Source organism: Equus quagga, chromosome 17 (genome assembly GCF_021613505.1).
Source record: "Equus quagga isolate Etosha38 chromosome 17, UCLA_HA_Equagga_1.0, whole genome shotgun sequence".
NCBI classification, from domain to species: Eukaryota; Metazoa; Chordata; class Mammalia; order Perissodactyla; family Equidae; genus Equus; species Equus quagga.
The window spans coordinates 53,101,475-53,119,232 of NC_060283.1; the positions used below are offsets into that span (position 1 = coordinate 53,101,475).

A 17,758-nucleotide genomic window follows, 5' to 3' on the forward strand; every position below is an offset into this window, starting at 1 on the left:
TTTTCTGGGGGAAGTGTGGTTTGAGGGATTTGCAGACTCCTGGAGGTCACCGCTCCTTGGGTGAGAGGGTTGTTGTTTGGCACTCAGAAAGGAACTTACTGGAGCGAGTCTTCCCGACGGGCTGACTTTCAGAGTTGAGGAGCTTGCACTGATTGGTTGGCTAACAAAACATGTCCGCAGGGTGAGTTATCATTGACGAAGCAGGGCAGAGTATACTTGCTACCATGGCTCAGAGCCATCTGCCCTTGCCCAGGAATGTGGGAACTTTTAAATTATTAATTCTGTACCAGCTCTGTCCAACAGAAATATAATAGTAGTCACATATGTGATTTTAAACTTTCTGGTAGTCACATTAAGAAAACTAAGAAGAGGTGAAATTAGCTTTAATAATATATTTTATTGAACCCAATATGTCCCAAACATTATCGTTCAACACATAATCAATATAAAAATTATTAATGAGATATTTTGCATTCTTCTTTCTATAACAAGTCTTCAAAATCTAGGATGTGTTTTAGATTTACAGCACAACTTGATTTGGACTAGTCACATGGACCATGTTTTGGTAGTGCCATATGGCTAGTGGCCACTGTTTTACTGCAATTCTGTACTAAATCCTGGGGACACAGGATGGAGAGAAGCTATGCCTGCCTTCCAGGGTCTCAGAGTCTCAGAGAGATTGTAACCAGACATGGCTACAGTGCCAGGTACAAGACCAGGCCTAGGGTGAGGCAGCCAGGCCTGGCGTGCAACATTTCAGCAGCCGTCCCTCTCAGGGCTGTGCAGGGCTGGGTCTGCCCTGGGAGTGAGCCCCTCCTTAAATGGTGCACCCTCGGTGCCTCACCGGAGCCCGGCCCTGCGTGGGAGCTTGAGAAAATTGCAGCCTCTGGCGGCTCAGCCCCAGAGCTTACGATTCCGAAGATCTCAAGCAGGACTAGGAGTCTGGAGCTTCAGTAAGGATCCGCGGGGTTCTAGTGCAGGCGTGTGGGCTGACCCTTTGAGAAACTCCACCTGTGCCAACAGCCTCATGGGAGAGTCCCTTCCATCCAGTGACATAATTCCTCTTTCTCTTTGGTTTTGGGAGTAGGTGTTGCTGACCTCATCATTAACAATCTGAACTTTTAGGGGATGCGGAGGGACTCTGAAGTCCCTCTTGTAGAAACTCCCCTGGTCTGAGTTGCTAGGCTGTCAGCCCGCAGGACCATGGACCGAACAAAGTAGAGTGCCAGTTGATTGCTCTGCGGACACATTGACTATTTCAGGGGCAAAAATACAAAAGGCATGCGGTGGTGGTTAAAAGCGGGGTTGCGGTGGGCAGTGCCAGGTGTGGAAGGAACCAACTTGTTTGAAATAGGAAAGAGCAAAGATTAAGCACGCTCTTCACTGCTGGCTTCTTCACATTGTGTAGCTTATTTGACACTGTCTAAGGCTCCTTCAAATCTTGCCACCCTGGTCACTGACCTGCTATTAGTGATGCTCACAGCAAAAAAGGCAGGTGTCTCTGTCCTGTCACATTGCTGCGCACACACTGTGGAAGTCACGTGCCGCTTCTGAGATGCGTTGACTGGGGAATGGGAAGCACCCCAGATGGGGAGTGTCTGCTTTTCTGTATGTGTGTGTGCTTCTGTTTCCAGGTCTCCCCATTGGTGTGCTTCTTGCTGTCTCCTGCAGCTTCCTTTATCACCGGACAGCTAGTGGCCGTGGATGGGGGCCAGTCTCTGTACACTCACGTGGAAGAGATACCAGGTGAGCAGGCCAGAAATGAGTAGGCACTCACTTTATGCTGCTTCCTCTTCATGTTCTCAAAATTTCTTGAGTAGTTACTGAAGAGATGAAGGTTTTCTCTTGTACCATATCAAAATGTGCATAATGTTTGTATTCACGATATGATTTTTAAAGGAAGTGTTCCTAGTCACAGAAAATACCTAAATATTTTTATTATAGAAGTGAGCTTATATATTGAAAATTTTTGTGTGTGCATAGGTTGGTGGAATGGGAACCTTGAAAAATATTTGCACTATGAGCATGTATGTACAAGGAGGAGATAGAAAAGAGGCTGCCGTAATCTTTTAGAATTAATTCCTCTTTGTTCCTCCAGTAATTGGCTTGTATATCTGAGCAGAGGTGTCAGACCTGTTAAGTGGACAGGGATGGTATGGTGCTATTTTTGACTATCTTTGGGATATATATTGAGGGAAATCATATGATTTGCTTTACTCATTTATTTTTGATGCACAAAAACAATGGTTTTTTAAGGCTCAACCAAATGTAGATATTCTACACAAAAGTCTGTGTCTGTGTCTGTTTGTCTCATGATGTGCGTGTGTGTGTGTATCTCATGGCTAGATCATAGAACTTTAGGGTTGGAAGGGGCCTAAAAAATGAGTCCAGGATCCTAATTTTACGATTGATAAAACAAATCCATGGAGTTTAAAAGGCACATCCAAGCTAATCACTCCCAAAATGTAGAAAAGGACATAGAATTCAAATGTATTTGAACTATTGCTAAAGATAGTTGATTAAGTGGCTACTATCACATTAAAATGTGGTAACCACTGTAATGCATGTATATTTCAATTTCATGTCAGGGACCAAGGTTCAGTCTACTCTGTCACATGCTAGCAGTCTAATTGAGGCCTAAGACCTTCTTTGCATTAATGAAAAATCAGTATTGAACTTTAATATTACTTATTATTTTCCCCTCCCATACATATTTCTTTACTAATAACATCAATGTAGTGATGCGCATCAGATCCTGTGGTTTTAAGGATGTGGGTTGGAAAGACAGGAATGGCTACATGGTTATGCAGTTTTGTTTTCTGATAGTCTTTAAAGTATGGAGGGCAGGAGAGAATCTTTCCATTTCCCTCCGCGGTAGAGTTGAGTCAGTATTTGTTAAGGTGAGTTGCATTGTTTTTCCTTTACAAAGGAAGAGAAATTCCTGGTGCCTGTTTCTCCAGGCCTCCAGTGAAATGCTTTTCTCTGGTAATTCTCACACTTTATAAATATAAAAATGTTTTTTCATTTTTTGAGGAAAGCAGCCACCTCTGTCTTTCAAGAATATACTCCCCCCAGATTATGAGTGGGAATATTCATCCTTTCAGCACAGTAGTCCCCCCTTATCTGTGGTGGGTCCATTCCAAGACCCCCGGTGCATGCCTGCTGATGGTCCCGAACCCTATATACCCCGTGTTTTTCCCTACACAACATGCCTATGAGAAAGTTGAATTTATAGATTAGGCACAGGAAGAGATTAACAATAGTAACTTCTCTTTGGCATATCTGAATGGCCAGCATCACTACTCTCGCGCTTTTGGGCCATTATTAAGTAAGATAGGGTGACTTGAACACAAGCACTGGGTACCGCGACAGTCGATCTGATCATGGAGATGGCTACTAAATGACTATCGGGTCGTGACTACAGCGTGGATCCACTGGACAAAGGGATGACTCACGTTCCAGGCAGGACAGCTCGAGATTTCATCGTGCTAATCACAATGGGGTGCAATTTAAAACTTATGAATTGTTTATTTCTGGAATTTTCCATTTAGTATTTTCAGACCACAGTTGACTGTGGGTAACTGAAACCGTGGAAAGCGAAACCACAGATCAGGGAGGACCACTGCATAGTATCTTCTTCAAGACTGCCAGCCCTGAAGTGAGAGTGTCTGGATAGAAACTTGACCATCTCCTTATAAGTTGTATGATTTTGGGAAAATTGATTTCCGTAAGCCTCTATCTTCTTTTCTATAATGTGGGGTCACTTATAGTATTTATTTTGTAGGCTGTTGGGAAGGTTAAATTAGATAATGCACATTTAAAGCCCTGTGTGAGATACAGTGCTTTTAGCTGCAACTTGACCTGCCTTAAGCCATAAAGGGGTTTGTTGCCTTGAGTACCTGAAATGCAGGTAAGACTGGCCTCAGCAGCTCAGTGATCTCAGCAGGCACAGTTTCTTTTTTTTTTCCCCTCCGTTTTTGCTTCTGTGATGTCGGCTTTACCTTAGGCTGACTCTCCTGGTTTCAGGACGGCCGCCTTCCACGCCTTCTGCCATGTGCCCCTTGGTTCACATCCAGCTGGACAGAGAGGGGAGGGGAATGACTTTGTTCTAGCATTCCTAAGAAAATTCTGAGATCCACTTTGCTTCGGACTAGCTTATACAAATGCTCATCCTCAACCAGTACCCACAGCGGGGTTCGGGGGTGGGGGTCCAGGAATGGAGTGCACTGACTGACTTTGATCAGTCAGTGATCTGAGTGGGCTCACTTCCCCCAAACCTCATGGATTCCTAAGTGGAAACTGAGTCTATTGGAAAGGGGAAATTGGAGCCTGGATGCTGGGGAAGGAACTATAAATGCCTGGTACAAAGTAAGCATATTTTTAAAAATTATTATTATTAAGGAAGTAGTATTTATTGAATGTCTGCATTATTTGAAGTGGTGTACATAGGGTGTCACATTTAACTCTCACAACTTTAAAAGACCAAGGGTGTTATCCCTTTTAATAGATGAGAAAAGTAAGGCTCAGGAAGAGGAACTTGTCCAAATTTGGAAAAGCTAGTAAGTGGCGGAGCTGGGACTCAAATCCAGGACTTTCTGAAAACCTTTGCCATTTGTCCTAATGATTTCTTTTCTTCATACTGCGAAAAGGGGTGAACCAGGGAAAATAACAAGAGGGTTTGGTGGAAACTGAGAGGACTAATGAGGTTAATAGATTTGCAAGTGACATGAGGTTTTCCACTTACTTAACAGATCATGACAACTGGCCTGAAGGACCAGGGGACCTTTCTGTCATCAAAAAGATGAAGGAGTCTTTTAAGCAGAAAGCCAAGCTCTAAGCCAAGGAAACAAGGAGGTGTCCTTTGTGTCCAAATGCCTTAACATTTTGAGAATGCACTTCTGGACTTTACAGGAGCTGATAATTTGTATGGAAAAATCACTTTCTGCTTTTTTTACTGTTAACAGTTATGTCTATGCAAAAACTATTCCTGAAAGAAATGCATTTGTAAGTCCCAACAAATGCCCTTTAGCCTGTGATTAAAAAACAATTTTAGGGGCCGGCCCCGTGGCCGAGTGGTTAAGTTTGAGCTCTCTGCTTCGGCGGCCCAGGCTTTTTCCCCGGTTCGAATCCTGGGCGCTGACATGGCACCGCTCATCAAGCCATGCTGAGACGGCATCCCACATGCCACAACTAGAAGGACCCACAACTAAAAATACACAACTATGTACCGGGGGGCTTTGGGAGAAAAAGGAAAAATAAAATCTTTAAAAAAACCCCAAAAACAAAAAAACCATACTCAGGCTCTAATCACAATAATAAGAAATTAGAGAAATTAAATCATTTAAAAAAAATTTTAGGAATGGAAATTAATACACTCTTATTATACTTTTTATTTCTAAGAAAGGTATTTGAAAAGTGAAATAATTGCAAATTAATCATAGAGGTCTCATGATCTCCCAAAAGGTTTTAATATTTAATTGTAAGGGTAAGCAATAAATCCAAGTTATGGCATCATTATGATTCTTACTAGAGTTATGCTGTCGCTCATTTTTGGTGGCAAATACTTTCGAATCAATAAAGCTTTATGGTAATTATCAATGTGTGGTTTGTTTTGTTCACAAAGTCAAATTTGTATAAACCTTCTTAATTCAAAAGAAAAAGTTCTATGTAGTATTTCTTTGCAGTGCTTAATTTGTGTCTTGATTTCCTATCCAAGGTATTCCTTTTTCTCCATGTTTCTCCTTTCCTATGCAAAAAAAATTTTTTTAATTAAATTTTATGCAAGTATGTTAAGGTTCAGTATTCTGCCTTCCGCTCATCCTTTTTGGCAGTTATCCTGATTTCTGAAATGCCATTTACAAATTACATATGTTTGTTTTTTGTCCTAATCAGTTAACTCGGTTGACTTACTCCCTCTTGAAATGAAGTAGATGGATTTCCCTTTCTTTATCAGTAACTCTCAGGTCAAAGTGTATGATTTACTCGGCTCTGGGGTGGGGCCCCTGAACCTGTGCTTGATAGGCTCCCAAGTGGGCGGGGACCAGGGACCCCCCAGAGATGCCTGGGGTGCAGCATTTAAGGGGGCGCTTACTCTCGGGGTTGCACAAGTGCAGAGTCGTCCCGAGAGGAAGCGGGGTCTGAAATTTTGAGTCCGTGCTATTAACATGGAAAGATCGGAAATCTTTTCCTCCTGGACACCATTTTACCAGTGGCCTTCTGGAGATGGTAATATCACAGTTCCAAAGAATTACAAGCCACGCTGGAGGGCAGGGTGGCCCTAACACAGGTTGGTGGGGAACAGGGAAGAGGCAGGGCTTGCTTTTCAAATACCTCATGTTGATGACAGCTGACAACCCCTTAAATCTCCATGGTGCTAACATTTGATTATTTCTGCTCAAAGCCTGGAGCCCACCCTGCTAGCACTACACTTAGCTACAACTCCGTATTAGATCTTGTGAGACTGTCACCAGACAGCTGATCATTATCTGTGTTCTAGAATTCTAAGTCTGCTCGCCCCAGGATTTCTGTATGTAACATAATGGTGTCCTGTCAATTGTGTTCTTTTGCTACTAAGTAAATTTTGCTGGAGACTGAACATTCCTGACCAGGCTTAATCATTCATTCAGTTAATAATCTTGAGCCTCTAATATGTGTTCAGCGTTATGGGAGGAGTTGGGCATGCAGTAGTGGAAAAAATGCACGTGGACCTTGCTCTTGAGGAGCTTACAAAAGAGAGAGAGAGAGAGAACCATTAATCAAACCACACACAGCAGTTTAAAATTCCCAAATGTTCTAAGTGCTGTTAAGGATAAGGTCACAGTGCTAAATGCATATAAGAAGAAAAAGACATCTAGAAGAAAACAAAACAATCCTACAGTTATTCATGTTAAAGGAGTTTGTGGATTAACGTGACCCCTGTGGATTGTCCCTCCCACACACACTGCCCTTTTGGTTCGTGGCTTGTGTTAGCTCAGGTCCTCAGGGAAGCAGATGCCAAGACGGAATAATGTCCATGAAACCCACTGGGGAATGTGCCTGTGGAGGATGCAGGGCAGGGAGCCCGAGGAGGCAGCCAGAGCCTTCGGACTGATGCGAGTCTGACACCCGGCAAGGAAGAAAAAGGAGAGGAGTGGGCAGGAGGCGTTGCGGATCGCAGGAGTGGGATACCCTTTTAGGCCATGGATGCTGGCCTTCATGGTCACAGTGGGGTACGTCACAGGCACTCAGTCACAGTGGAGCAAGCGGGTGCCGGGAGACCTATGCCTGTGCCTATGGATCAGGCTTTGTATAAGCTCCCCAGAAGGCCCTGGCATCTGTGTCCCTGCCAGCAGTAAAGGCAAACTCTTACCTGGATGTGGTATCTGTCACTGTGAGGAGTGACACAGATGCCACCCAGTCATTTGAACAGGGAGAGCTTAATGTACAGAATTATTAACTGTAACGGGATTGGAGTAATGAGGGATTGGCTCGTAGGAGATAAGGAGAACCTTAAAGAACGCGGGAATAGCAGGCAGAAGGAGCAGTTGCTAAGCCGCTAACAGGGCTGAGATGAAGAGCGCTCCCCCCCATTCCCACCCCTGGGCAGACACCCGGACCTTGTTGGGACGGCATGGCTGGGGCTCATTTGATGGCAAAACCGTTACTGTGGTGCTCTCTTGGTGGAACTTGCTAGAAACCTGCCCTTTGGAACTTGCCTGCAACCCGCCCGCTAGGATGCTGGGAAAACTGCACAGGAGTTCCTCCCAGAGGCCTCCTGCAGAACTGCCTGAAGGAGGCACCCACCCGGAAGCAGCTGCCCAGGACCAGGACGGCCAGCCCTGCAGTCTGGGAGCAGACACCTGTCCTCCTGCCGCGTCTCTCCGTCTCCCTCTCCCGACACAGCGGCAGTTGCTGGCTGGCAAAGGAAAAGCTCCTTCAAGCGCCCAGATCCATTTTCACAGAGCGGAGGAGCAGTCTAAACCTATAACTGGCCCACTTGTGGGCTTGCCCTCAGGCCGTGGCCCGCTGGGCTCCTGAAGGGAACAATGCCATCTCTGGGCCCCGCCGTTGGTCTCTCTTGTGGACAGGCTGGACATTCAGAGACGCACTAACTACATCAGCTTGGTTAAGTGGGAGTCCATGCTCCTGGGCCGTCTGTGGCTCTCCTCCACTCGTGAGCCCATTATGCCAATTCTGGCAGCCGACGAAGAAGGCCCGGTCACGCCAACTGGCCGAGTCACCTTGTCTACGTGGTGTTCTGTGCCTCTTCCACGATGGGTGCTTTCTGGGGGACATCGCTGTGTGAGACGAAAATAACACTTTGTGCCGCGCCCCTGTGTTTATCTGTGTGCCTCTATCCCGGATCTCCTGCTTCCCAAACTTTCAGTCCTTTTCCTTCCAGGTTCCAGAACAAACACCCAAGGCATGGGCCACGGTTCAGGAATCTGTATGCATTCTCACTTCGGGCTGCTTTTCTTTTCAGTGTGGATGCCAGGTGTACCGCCCACAGATTGCCTCCTAGAAAGATTTTCCCTCTCTGCTGTCTTACAGGGCTGGCCCTGAATGCGGCAATAACCGAGCTCTGACCACTGGGAGGGAGAGAGGGAAGGAAGAATCAGAGACTGCAGAATAGCCCAAGAAAGCATCCACCAGGCTGATGGCAAGTCCTTGAGCCAAAGCCACCCATTGGCGCAGCCCCACAGCTCACAGGAATAGGTCTGAATGAATAGCTTGGCTGGGCTAGGCCACTGGCTGGGAGCAGCTGGCAGGTGAATGCTGTGGTGGAGCCAGAAGGGCAGCGGCTGGGGCTGTTGGTCAGTCGACTATGTTCCCCATCACAGGAGAGCTAAGTGGTGTGTTTTCACAGCTGCCGCATGACTATATCCTGTGATTGTAAAAGTTACCATTGGCCCGTTTATTTTTAACACTATTCAGGGGCTTGACTCCAAAAAAGTGTCACCTTGTGGTTAATCATGGAACAGCAGCCTGTTGGGGACAGTGCCGTCTTCGGATTCCAAGACCTGGCTGCAAAGCTTCAACATGAGTTGGTTTCTTTTTTTTTTTTTTTGAGGAAGATTAGCCCTGAGCTAACTACTGCCAGTCCTCCTCTTTTTGCTGAGGAAGCCTGGCCCTGAGCTAACATCCGTGCCCATCTTCCTCTACTTTCTATGTGGGACTCCTGCCACAGCATGGCATGCCAAGCAGTGCCATGTCCCCACCCGGGATCCGAACCGGCGAACCCCGGGCCTCTGAGTTGGTTTCTCCTCTTAGCATTTCCTCTGCACTTCCTGTTTACAACGGTTTCACTTCACTGAAGTAGCTGCCTCTTGAAATCAGACCCACGAGCAGGGAGATTCGAAACCATATTCAAAGAAGGTCTGTTAGGTCAAAAGCTAGTGATTAACCTGACCTTGTTGTAAGACAGTTATCTAAAGGGACAGTTAAATCTTATCTTGTGGTCAGTGCTATCTATGATCTGCATGGTCACCAAGGCCCTGTGGGTCAGTGTCAGCTTTCACCCAGCCGGTCCACGTCGAGTGACAGGCACGTCTGCAGTCTGCCTAGTGGGAGTCAGACCGTGGGGACCTGCCAAGTCCTGATGCTGTTGGCTTCAGCACTGCCTTCCCGGGGGTCTCCTCACTCCTCCTGTGCCCTCCCACCTGCTTCCACCTGCAGCCTCCAAATTTGCTCTCCTTGAGGTTGTCAGGTGCCTAAAAGGAGACACCTTGGAAACGCCTTCCGGTGGAGGCCACCCTGCTGAGTTTCCTAACCACCTTTCTGCTTACCGCGTCCTTGCATCTTCTCCCCGGCTTATTTTGCCGTTTTCTGTCCATTCCTGCGGAGCTCTTGGTAGATTCTCTCTTTCCATCAGTTATGGATTTCAGAGTCCACTGGAGTCCAACTGCCTGGGTTCAAATTCCATCTTCTACCACTTACTCCCGTGACAGCCTGGAGACAATTGAGGAATTTGAATATCGATTGCGTATGAGTAGATAATATTAAAGAATTACTGGTCATTTGGTTAGACATGATGTTGGCATGGCAGTTACTTGTTTTCTAATTGAGTTCATAATAGTTTACATCAATGTGAGATTTCGGTTGTACATTATTTCTTGACTGTCACCACATAAGTGCTCCCCTTCAGCCACTGTGCCCACCCCCCACACCCCATTGCCCCTTCCCCTGGTAACCACTGAACTGTTTTCTTTGTCCATGTGTTTGTTTGTATTCCACATATGAGTGAAATCATATGGTGTTTGTCTTTCTCAGTTTGGCTTATTTTGCTTAGCATAATTCCCTCCAGGTCCTTCCATGTTGTTGCAAATGGGATGATTTTGTTTTTTCTTTCTGGCTGAGTAGTAGTCTATTGTATATGTATACCACATCTTCTTTATCCAGTCATCGGTCAATGGCCACTTGGATTGTTTCCAAGTGTTGGCTATTGTGAATAGTGCTGCAATGAACACAGGGGTGCGTATGTTACCTTGGATTGTTGATTTCAAGTTGCTTGGGTAGATACCCAGTAGTGGGATAGCTGGGTCATATGGTAGTTCTATTTTTAGTTTTTTGAGGAATCTCCATACTGTTTTCCATAGTGGCTGCACCAGTTTGCACTCCCACCAGCAGTGTGTAAGGGTTCCCTTCTCTCCACACCCTCTCCAACATTTGTTATTTTTAGTCTTAGTGATTAGAGCCATTTTAACAGGCGTAAGGTGGTATCTTAGTGTAGTTTTGATTTGCATTTCCCTGACGATGAGTGATGTTGAGCATCTTTCCATGTGCCTACTGGCCATCTGTGTATCTTCTTTGGAAAAATGTCTGTTCATCTCCTCTGCCCATGTTTTGATCAGGCTGTTTCTATTGTTGTGTGAGTTCCTTATATATTATGGAGATTGTCAGATATATGATTTGCAAATATTTTCTCCCAATTGGTGGGTTGTCTCTTTGTTTTATCCTAGGTTCTTTTGCCTTGCAGAAGCTCTTTAGTCTGATGAACTCCCACTTATTTTTCTTTTGTTTCCCTTGTCTGAGAAGACATGGTATCCGAAAAGATCCTTTGAAGTTCGACGTCAGAGTGTACTACCTATATTTTCTTCCAGGAGGTGTATGGTTTCAGGACTTATATTCAAGTCTTTGATCCATTTTGAGTTTATTTTTGTGTATCACGTGAGATAATGGTCTACATTCATTCTTTTGCATGTGGCTGTCCAGTTTTCCTAACACCATTTATTGAAGAGACTGTCTTTCTCCATTGTATGTTCTTGGCACCTTTGTCAAAGATTAGCTGTCTATAGATGTGTGGTTTTGTTTCTGAATTTCAGTTCTATCCCATTGATCTGTGTGCCTGTTTTTATACCAGTACCATGCCATTTTGATCACTATGGTCTTGTAGTACATTTTGAAGTTAGGGATTGTGATGCCTCCAGCTTTGTTCTTTTTTCTCAGGATTGCCTTAGCCATTCGGGGTCTTTGGTTGCCCCATATAAATTTTAGGATTCTTTGTTCTATTTCCCTGAAGAATGTCATTGGGATTCTGATTGGGATTCTGTTGAATCTGTAGATTGCTTTGAATAGTATGGGCGTTTTAACTATGTTTATTCTTCCAATCCATGTGCATGGAATCTATTTCCATCTCTTCATGTCATTATCAATTTCTTTCAGTAATGTCTTATAGATTTCATTGTATAAGTGCTTCACCTCCTTGGTTAAATTTATTCCTAGGTACTTTATTCTTTTAGTTGCGATGGTAAATGGAATTGTATTCTTGACTTCTCTTTCTGTAAGTTCGTTATTATAGAAAAGCAACTGATTTTTGTAAGTTGATTTTGTATCCTTAAATTTTACTGTATTTGTTAATTATTTCTATTAGTTTTCCGATGGATTTTTTGGGGTTTTCTATATATAAGGTCATGTCATCTGCAAACAGTGAGAGTTTCACTTCTTCACTCCCTATTTGGATCCTTTTATTCCTTTCTCTTGCCTAATTGCTCTGGCCAAAACCTCCAGTACTATGTTGAATAATAGTGGTGATAGTGGGCATCCTTGTCTTGTTCCTGTTTCTCAGGGGGATTGTGTTAGTTTTTGCCCGTTGAGTATGATGTTGGCTGTGGGCTTGTCATATATGGCCTTTATTATGTTGAGGTAATTTCCTTCTATCCCCATTTTGTTAAGAGTTTTTATCGTAAATGGCTCTTGGATCTTGTCAAATGCTTTCTCTGCATCTATTGAGATGATCATGTGGTTTTTATTCCTCAATTTGTTAATGTATCACGATTGATTTCTGGATGTTGAACCATCCCTGTGTCCCTCGTATGAATCCCACTTGATGATGATGTATGATCCTTTTGATGAATTGCTGAATTTGGGTTGCCAAAGTTTTGTTGAGGATTTTTGCATCTATGTTCATCAGCAATATTGGCCTGTAGTTTTCCTTTTTTGTGTTGTCCTTGTCAGGCTTTGGTATCAAAGTGATGTTGGCATCATAGAATGTGTTAAGAAGTGTACCATCTTCCTTAATTTTTTGGAATAGCTTGAGAAGGGTAGGTATTAAATCCTCCTGAAAGTCTGAAGAATTCCCCAGGGAAGCCGTCTGGTCCTGGGGTTTTATTCTTTGGGATGCTTTTGATTACTGTTTCAATCTCTTTGCTTCTGATTGGTCTATTCAGATTATCTGTTTCTTCTTGATTCAGCTTTGGGAGGTTGTAAGAGTCTAAGAATTTATCCATTTCCTCTAGATTATCCATTTTGTTGGCATATAGTTTTTTGTAGTATTTTCTTATAATCCATTCTATTTCTGTGGTGTCCATTGTTATTTCTCCTCTTTCATTTCTAATTTTGTTTATCTGAATTTTCTCTTTTTTTTTCTTTATGGATCTGACTAGGAATTTGTCAATTTTATTTATCTTCTCAAAGAACCAGCTCTTTCTTTCACTGATCCTTTCTAATGCCTTTTTTGTTTCAATAGCATTTATTTCTGCTCTGATTTTTATTATTTCCTTCCTTCTGCTGACTTTGGGCTTTGTTTGTTCTTGTTCTAATTCTGTTAGGTGTATTTTGAGATTGCTTATTTGGGATTTTTCTTGTTTGTTAAGGTGTGCCTGTATTGTGATGAATTTCCCTCTTAATATGGCTTTTGCTGCATCCCATGTGAGTTGCTATGGTATGTTATCATTTTCATTTGTCTCCAGATATTTTTCGATTTCTCCTTTAATTTCTTCAATGATCCATTGTTTGTTCAATAGCATGTTGTTTAGTCTCCACATCTTTGTCCTTTTCTCAGCTTTTTTTCTTGCAGTTAATTTATAGCATTATGATTGGAAAAGATGCTTATTATTATTTCAATCTTCTTAAATTTATTGAGGCTTGCCTTGTTTCCCAACATATAGTCTATCCTTGAGAATGTCCCATGCACACTTGAGAAGAATGTGTATTCTGCTGTTTTTGGATGGAGTGTTCTATATATGTCTATTAGGTCCCACTGGTTTAGCTTTTCATTTAATTCCACTGTTTCCATGTTGATTTTCTGTCTGGATGATCTATCCATTGATGTGAGTGGAGTGTTGAGGTCCCCTACTATTATTATTAATGTCTTCTTTTAGGTTTGTTAATAGTTGCTTCATGAAATTTGGTGCCCCTGTGTTGGGTGCATAGATATTTATAAGTATTATTTCTTCTTGATGGAGTGTCCCTTTGATCATTATATACTGCCCCTATTTGTCTCTCTTTGCCTGTCTTATCTTGAAGTCTACTTTGTCTGATGTAAGTATTGTGACACCTGCTTTCTTCCGTTTGCCATTAGCTTGGACTATCGTCTTCCATCCCTTCACTCTAAGCCTGTGTTTGTCATTGGAACTGAGCTGTGTTTCCTGGAGGCAGTACATTGTTGGGTCTTGTTCTTTAATCCATCTCACCACGCTGTGTCTTTTTATTGGAGAATTCAATCCATTTACGTTTAGATTGATTATTGATATATGAGGGCTTAATGCTCCCATTTTATCACTTATTTTCCAGTTCTTCTGCATTTCCTTTGTTTCTTGTCCTGTGTGTTTTGGTCTACCCATTGAATTATGTAGTTTTTAATGCTGTGTTTCTTTTTTTTCCTCCTTAGTTATTATTTGTGTCTCTGTTCTGCTTTTTTGTTTAGTGGTTACCGTGAGGTTTGTATTCAGAATCTCGTGTATAAGATAGTCCATTTTCTGATGGCCTCTTATTTCCTTAGTCTAAACCGATTCAGTCCCTTTCCTCCTCCCCTCCTAAATTGTTTTTCTCACATCTTATTCCATCTTTTGTTGTGAGTTTGTGGTTAAAATGACAAGATTGTCTTTGTTTTTGGTGTTGTGGTGTTTTGTCCTTCCCTTCATCTTTAATGCTATTTTTGAGTATTTGCTATCCTATTCTGATTCTGTCTAACTATTTATCTCCTTATTCTGTGCTTTGTAACCCCTTTCTCCCTTTCTATTTTTCAGGTATTAGGACCTTCTTGAGGATTTCTTGTGGGGGGGGTGTCATGGCTACGAACTCCCTTAGCTTTTGTTTTTCTGGGAAAGTTTTTATTTCTCCATCATATCTGAAGGATATTTTTGCTGGATACAGTATTCTTGGCTGAAAATTTTTGCCTTTCAAAGATCTGAACATGTCATTCCATTCTCTCCTAGCTTGTAAGGTTTCTGCAGAGAAATCCGCTGAAAGCCTGATAGGGATTCCTTTGTAGGTTATTTCATTCTGCCTTGCTGCCCTTAGTATTCTTTCTTTGTCATTCATTTTTGCCAGTTTTACTACCGTATGTCTTGCAGTAGGTCTTTTTACATTGACATATCTAGGAGATCTGGAAGCTTCTTCCACACAGATTTCCATCTCTTCCCCAAGTTTGGGAAGTTCTTTGTTATTATTTCTTAGAACACACTTTCTGCCCCATTCTCCTCCCCTTCTCCCTCTGGAATCCCTATAATTCTTATGTTGCATTTCCTAATTGATTGGATATTTCTTGGAGACTGTCTTCATTTCTTTTTAGCCTTAGTTCTCTCTCCTTCTCTGTCTGGAGCATTTCAACATGTCTGTCTTTGATTATGCTGATTCGCTCCTCTATGATGTCCACTCGAGCATTCAGGGAATCATATTTTGTTTTATCTATTCCACTGTGTCTTTCATCTCTAATATTTCTGACTGATTCTTCTTTATAGTTTCAATCTCTTTTGTGAAGTAGCTCCTGAACTCTTTGAATAGTTTCTCTACATTCTCTTTTATCTCCTTGAGTTTTTTGATAACTATTTTGAGTTCATTGTCATTTAGATTACATATTTCTGTGTCCTCAGGACTGGATTCCAGGTACTTATTGTTTTCTCTCTAGTCTGGAGATTTGATATAATGTTTGATATTGCTAGAGGGGGTGGGTCTTGTCTTATGCATCCTGATATGATTTGGTTGCAGTTACTGCCTATCACCACTGGGTCGTGGTCAAGAGCCGCATACTCTGAGCCCTCTTCCTTCAGCTAAGATCTCAGGCAGTGGAGCTGCAGTGGATAGGTGGGGGGAGGGGCACTTTCTCCTTCATGCTCTTGGGGTTTTCTCACTCTGCTTTCACTATCTGCTCTCCTGGGGTATTGGCTTGATGAGGTCACCCCCTGTGAAAGCTCTCTTCCCCGTAGAGGTCTTCCCTCTAGGCTGCACAGACCCTCCGGCATCCTTGATGTTCCCGCAAACGAACATCCCCTCCCTCATTCCTTCCCTCACGGATCCTCCCACGGTTGCGGATCACAGTCTTGGGGGAGGGAGCGAAGTTTTCTCTAACCCCATGCCAGCTCTTCTAAGGGGGCTCCAGTCTCTCTGCCCTCCATCGTATGGCTGTGTGTGTCTCTCCAACGTTTTTGTGTTGTGTTAGGATGTCCTCTGTTGGAGTATGAATGTCCCTTTTCATTGTATGTTGGAGGGGGTAGAATCCTGGGCAAGTTCACTCCACCATGATGCTGACATCACTCTGGCAGTTACTTTTTAAAAAAATGTCCTAATCCATTAGGGAAGAAATGTTGGCATTTGGGATTTGCTTTAAAATACTCCAGTTAAAAAAAAATGGGGGAGAGGAGAGGAGCAGGTGAAATGCGACTGGAAACATGGTAACAATTGTTTAAGCTGGGTGACAGATACATTATACATTATATGGTTAATTCTACTATTCTCTCTACCTTTGGGTAAGTTTGGAAATTCCCAAAATAAAAAATTGTAAAATAAAAATGGTCTCATTAATTACTTGGAGAGAGGTAATGTGAGGACGAGTTAGTTGATTATAAATAAAGGTTATTTGGGAGAACCAGGGCGGGGGTTTCACTGAACATCTGTGGTTTATGGGAGTATACAAGTGAGGCAGAGGGAGTGGAAGATCAGGTTCCAAATGGAATATGTATTTGGTGGTACAAAGATATTGCCTCTTGACCTGAATTCTGCCCTGCAGGCCCTGGGCATAACCCATGTGCTCCTGGCCAGCCTCCCACAGTGGGCTAGTCAGCATTATCACTTAGTTGGCTCCATCACAAGCCAGTTGAGTCAACATGTAGGGTTGCAAGAAATGGATAGCAGCCCAACCATTCCCGTAGGACTGATGTACCTGAGTTCATGTGTTTCAATCAGGAAATAATATTCAATCAGTAAATTTAGAAAAAACTCAAACAAATCAGCAAAGTGAAAACAATATTCCTTATTTCTCTTGAATATTTTGGACCATTAAGCTTTTGTTTTCATCTGTCTAGACTGAGTCACAAATTCAGTTAGAATTTGTAGCTCTAAGTATGATTCAACAGAATCACCTTTTTCAAATGCTAATAATCATCATGGACTCAAATAGCAAATGTTTTAAAAGGTGGCCATTTCTATGGGTGATTCAGAGTAGATGTAAGACAGAATTTCTTACCCTGGCATTTTAACCTTCCGAAATAAAAGCTGCATACCAAAGCTTATTTTGTTAGATTTCTTTGGCTTCTTGTTTTCAGATGAACCAAGAAGAGAGGAATAATGTATTTCTTCCTGGGAGAAGAGTCACCTGTGAGGCATTGAGTCTGGATTTGGGGTTAGTGGGACTGACTGTGGAGGGGAGGTAGAAGGGCCTGAGCAACCAACCCTCTTCCATGTGGTTGGGATGGAGATGAGGGGATGGGGCAACGTGGATGCCTTTATCTGATTCTTCCTCGTTAGTTCTTACTCCTTCACTCGGGGATTTCAGTGAGATACGGGGGAGAACAGTTTGATGAGCAAGCAAAGTGTGTGTGTGTGTGTGTCTGCGTGTGTGTGTGTCGGAATGGGCCTTGTAGTCGGCTTGTGAGTTCAAACTGGAGAGCAGAAATAAATTGCCAATAGAATTAATCTATAGACTCAATACATGGACAACACTAGCTAGCATTTATAGAGTGGTTACCATGTGCCAGATGCTGCCAAGCACTTCCCTTGCACGATCTCACTTTAACCTTATGAAACCTGCGAGGTGGGGTTCATTAGTCCTAGCATTTTACATTGGGAAAACTGGAGCAAACAGGTCAAGTAACCCATTTAACATCTCAGTTAGCAAATGGCAGACGTGGGATTTGAACTAAAGGAGTTTAACATCAGAGTCTGTAAACACTGCAATATCCTGAGAGAGACAGACCAGCACCAAGACATCAAGAGATAATTTTTAAAAAAATGTTTAATGGAACTATGCAAACACATGCTAAAGTAAAGAGAATAGTGTAGTAATACCCATTACCCAGCTTTAACAATTATCTATATTTTTCCAAATTTGTTCTTCTCTCTCCCC

General features: G+C 42.9%; 1 protein-coding gene across 2 annotated transcripts in view; it reads left to right on the forward strand.

Moving 5' to 3' along the window:
• Positions 1-17,758, forward strand: part of PECR (peroxisomal trans-2-enoyl-CoA reductase) — a 112,661-nt gene that overhangs the window by 19,479 nt on the left and 75,424 nt on the right. The window contains exons 7-8 of one of the 2 annotated variants that reach the window (XM_046643417.1): positions 1,635-1,746; positions 4,752-5,159. The exons of the other annotated variant lie outside the window; for it this stretch is intronic. Coding sequence (XP_046499373.1) covers positions 1,635-1,746; positions 4,752-4,837 — 198 coding nt within the window. The 3' untranslated portion in view covers positions 4,838-5,159. Of the gene's footprint in view, positions 1-1,634; positions 1,747-4,751; positions 5,160-17,758 lie in introns of those variants that run through there. 2 annotated transcript variants of the gene reach the window in all.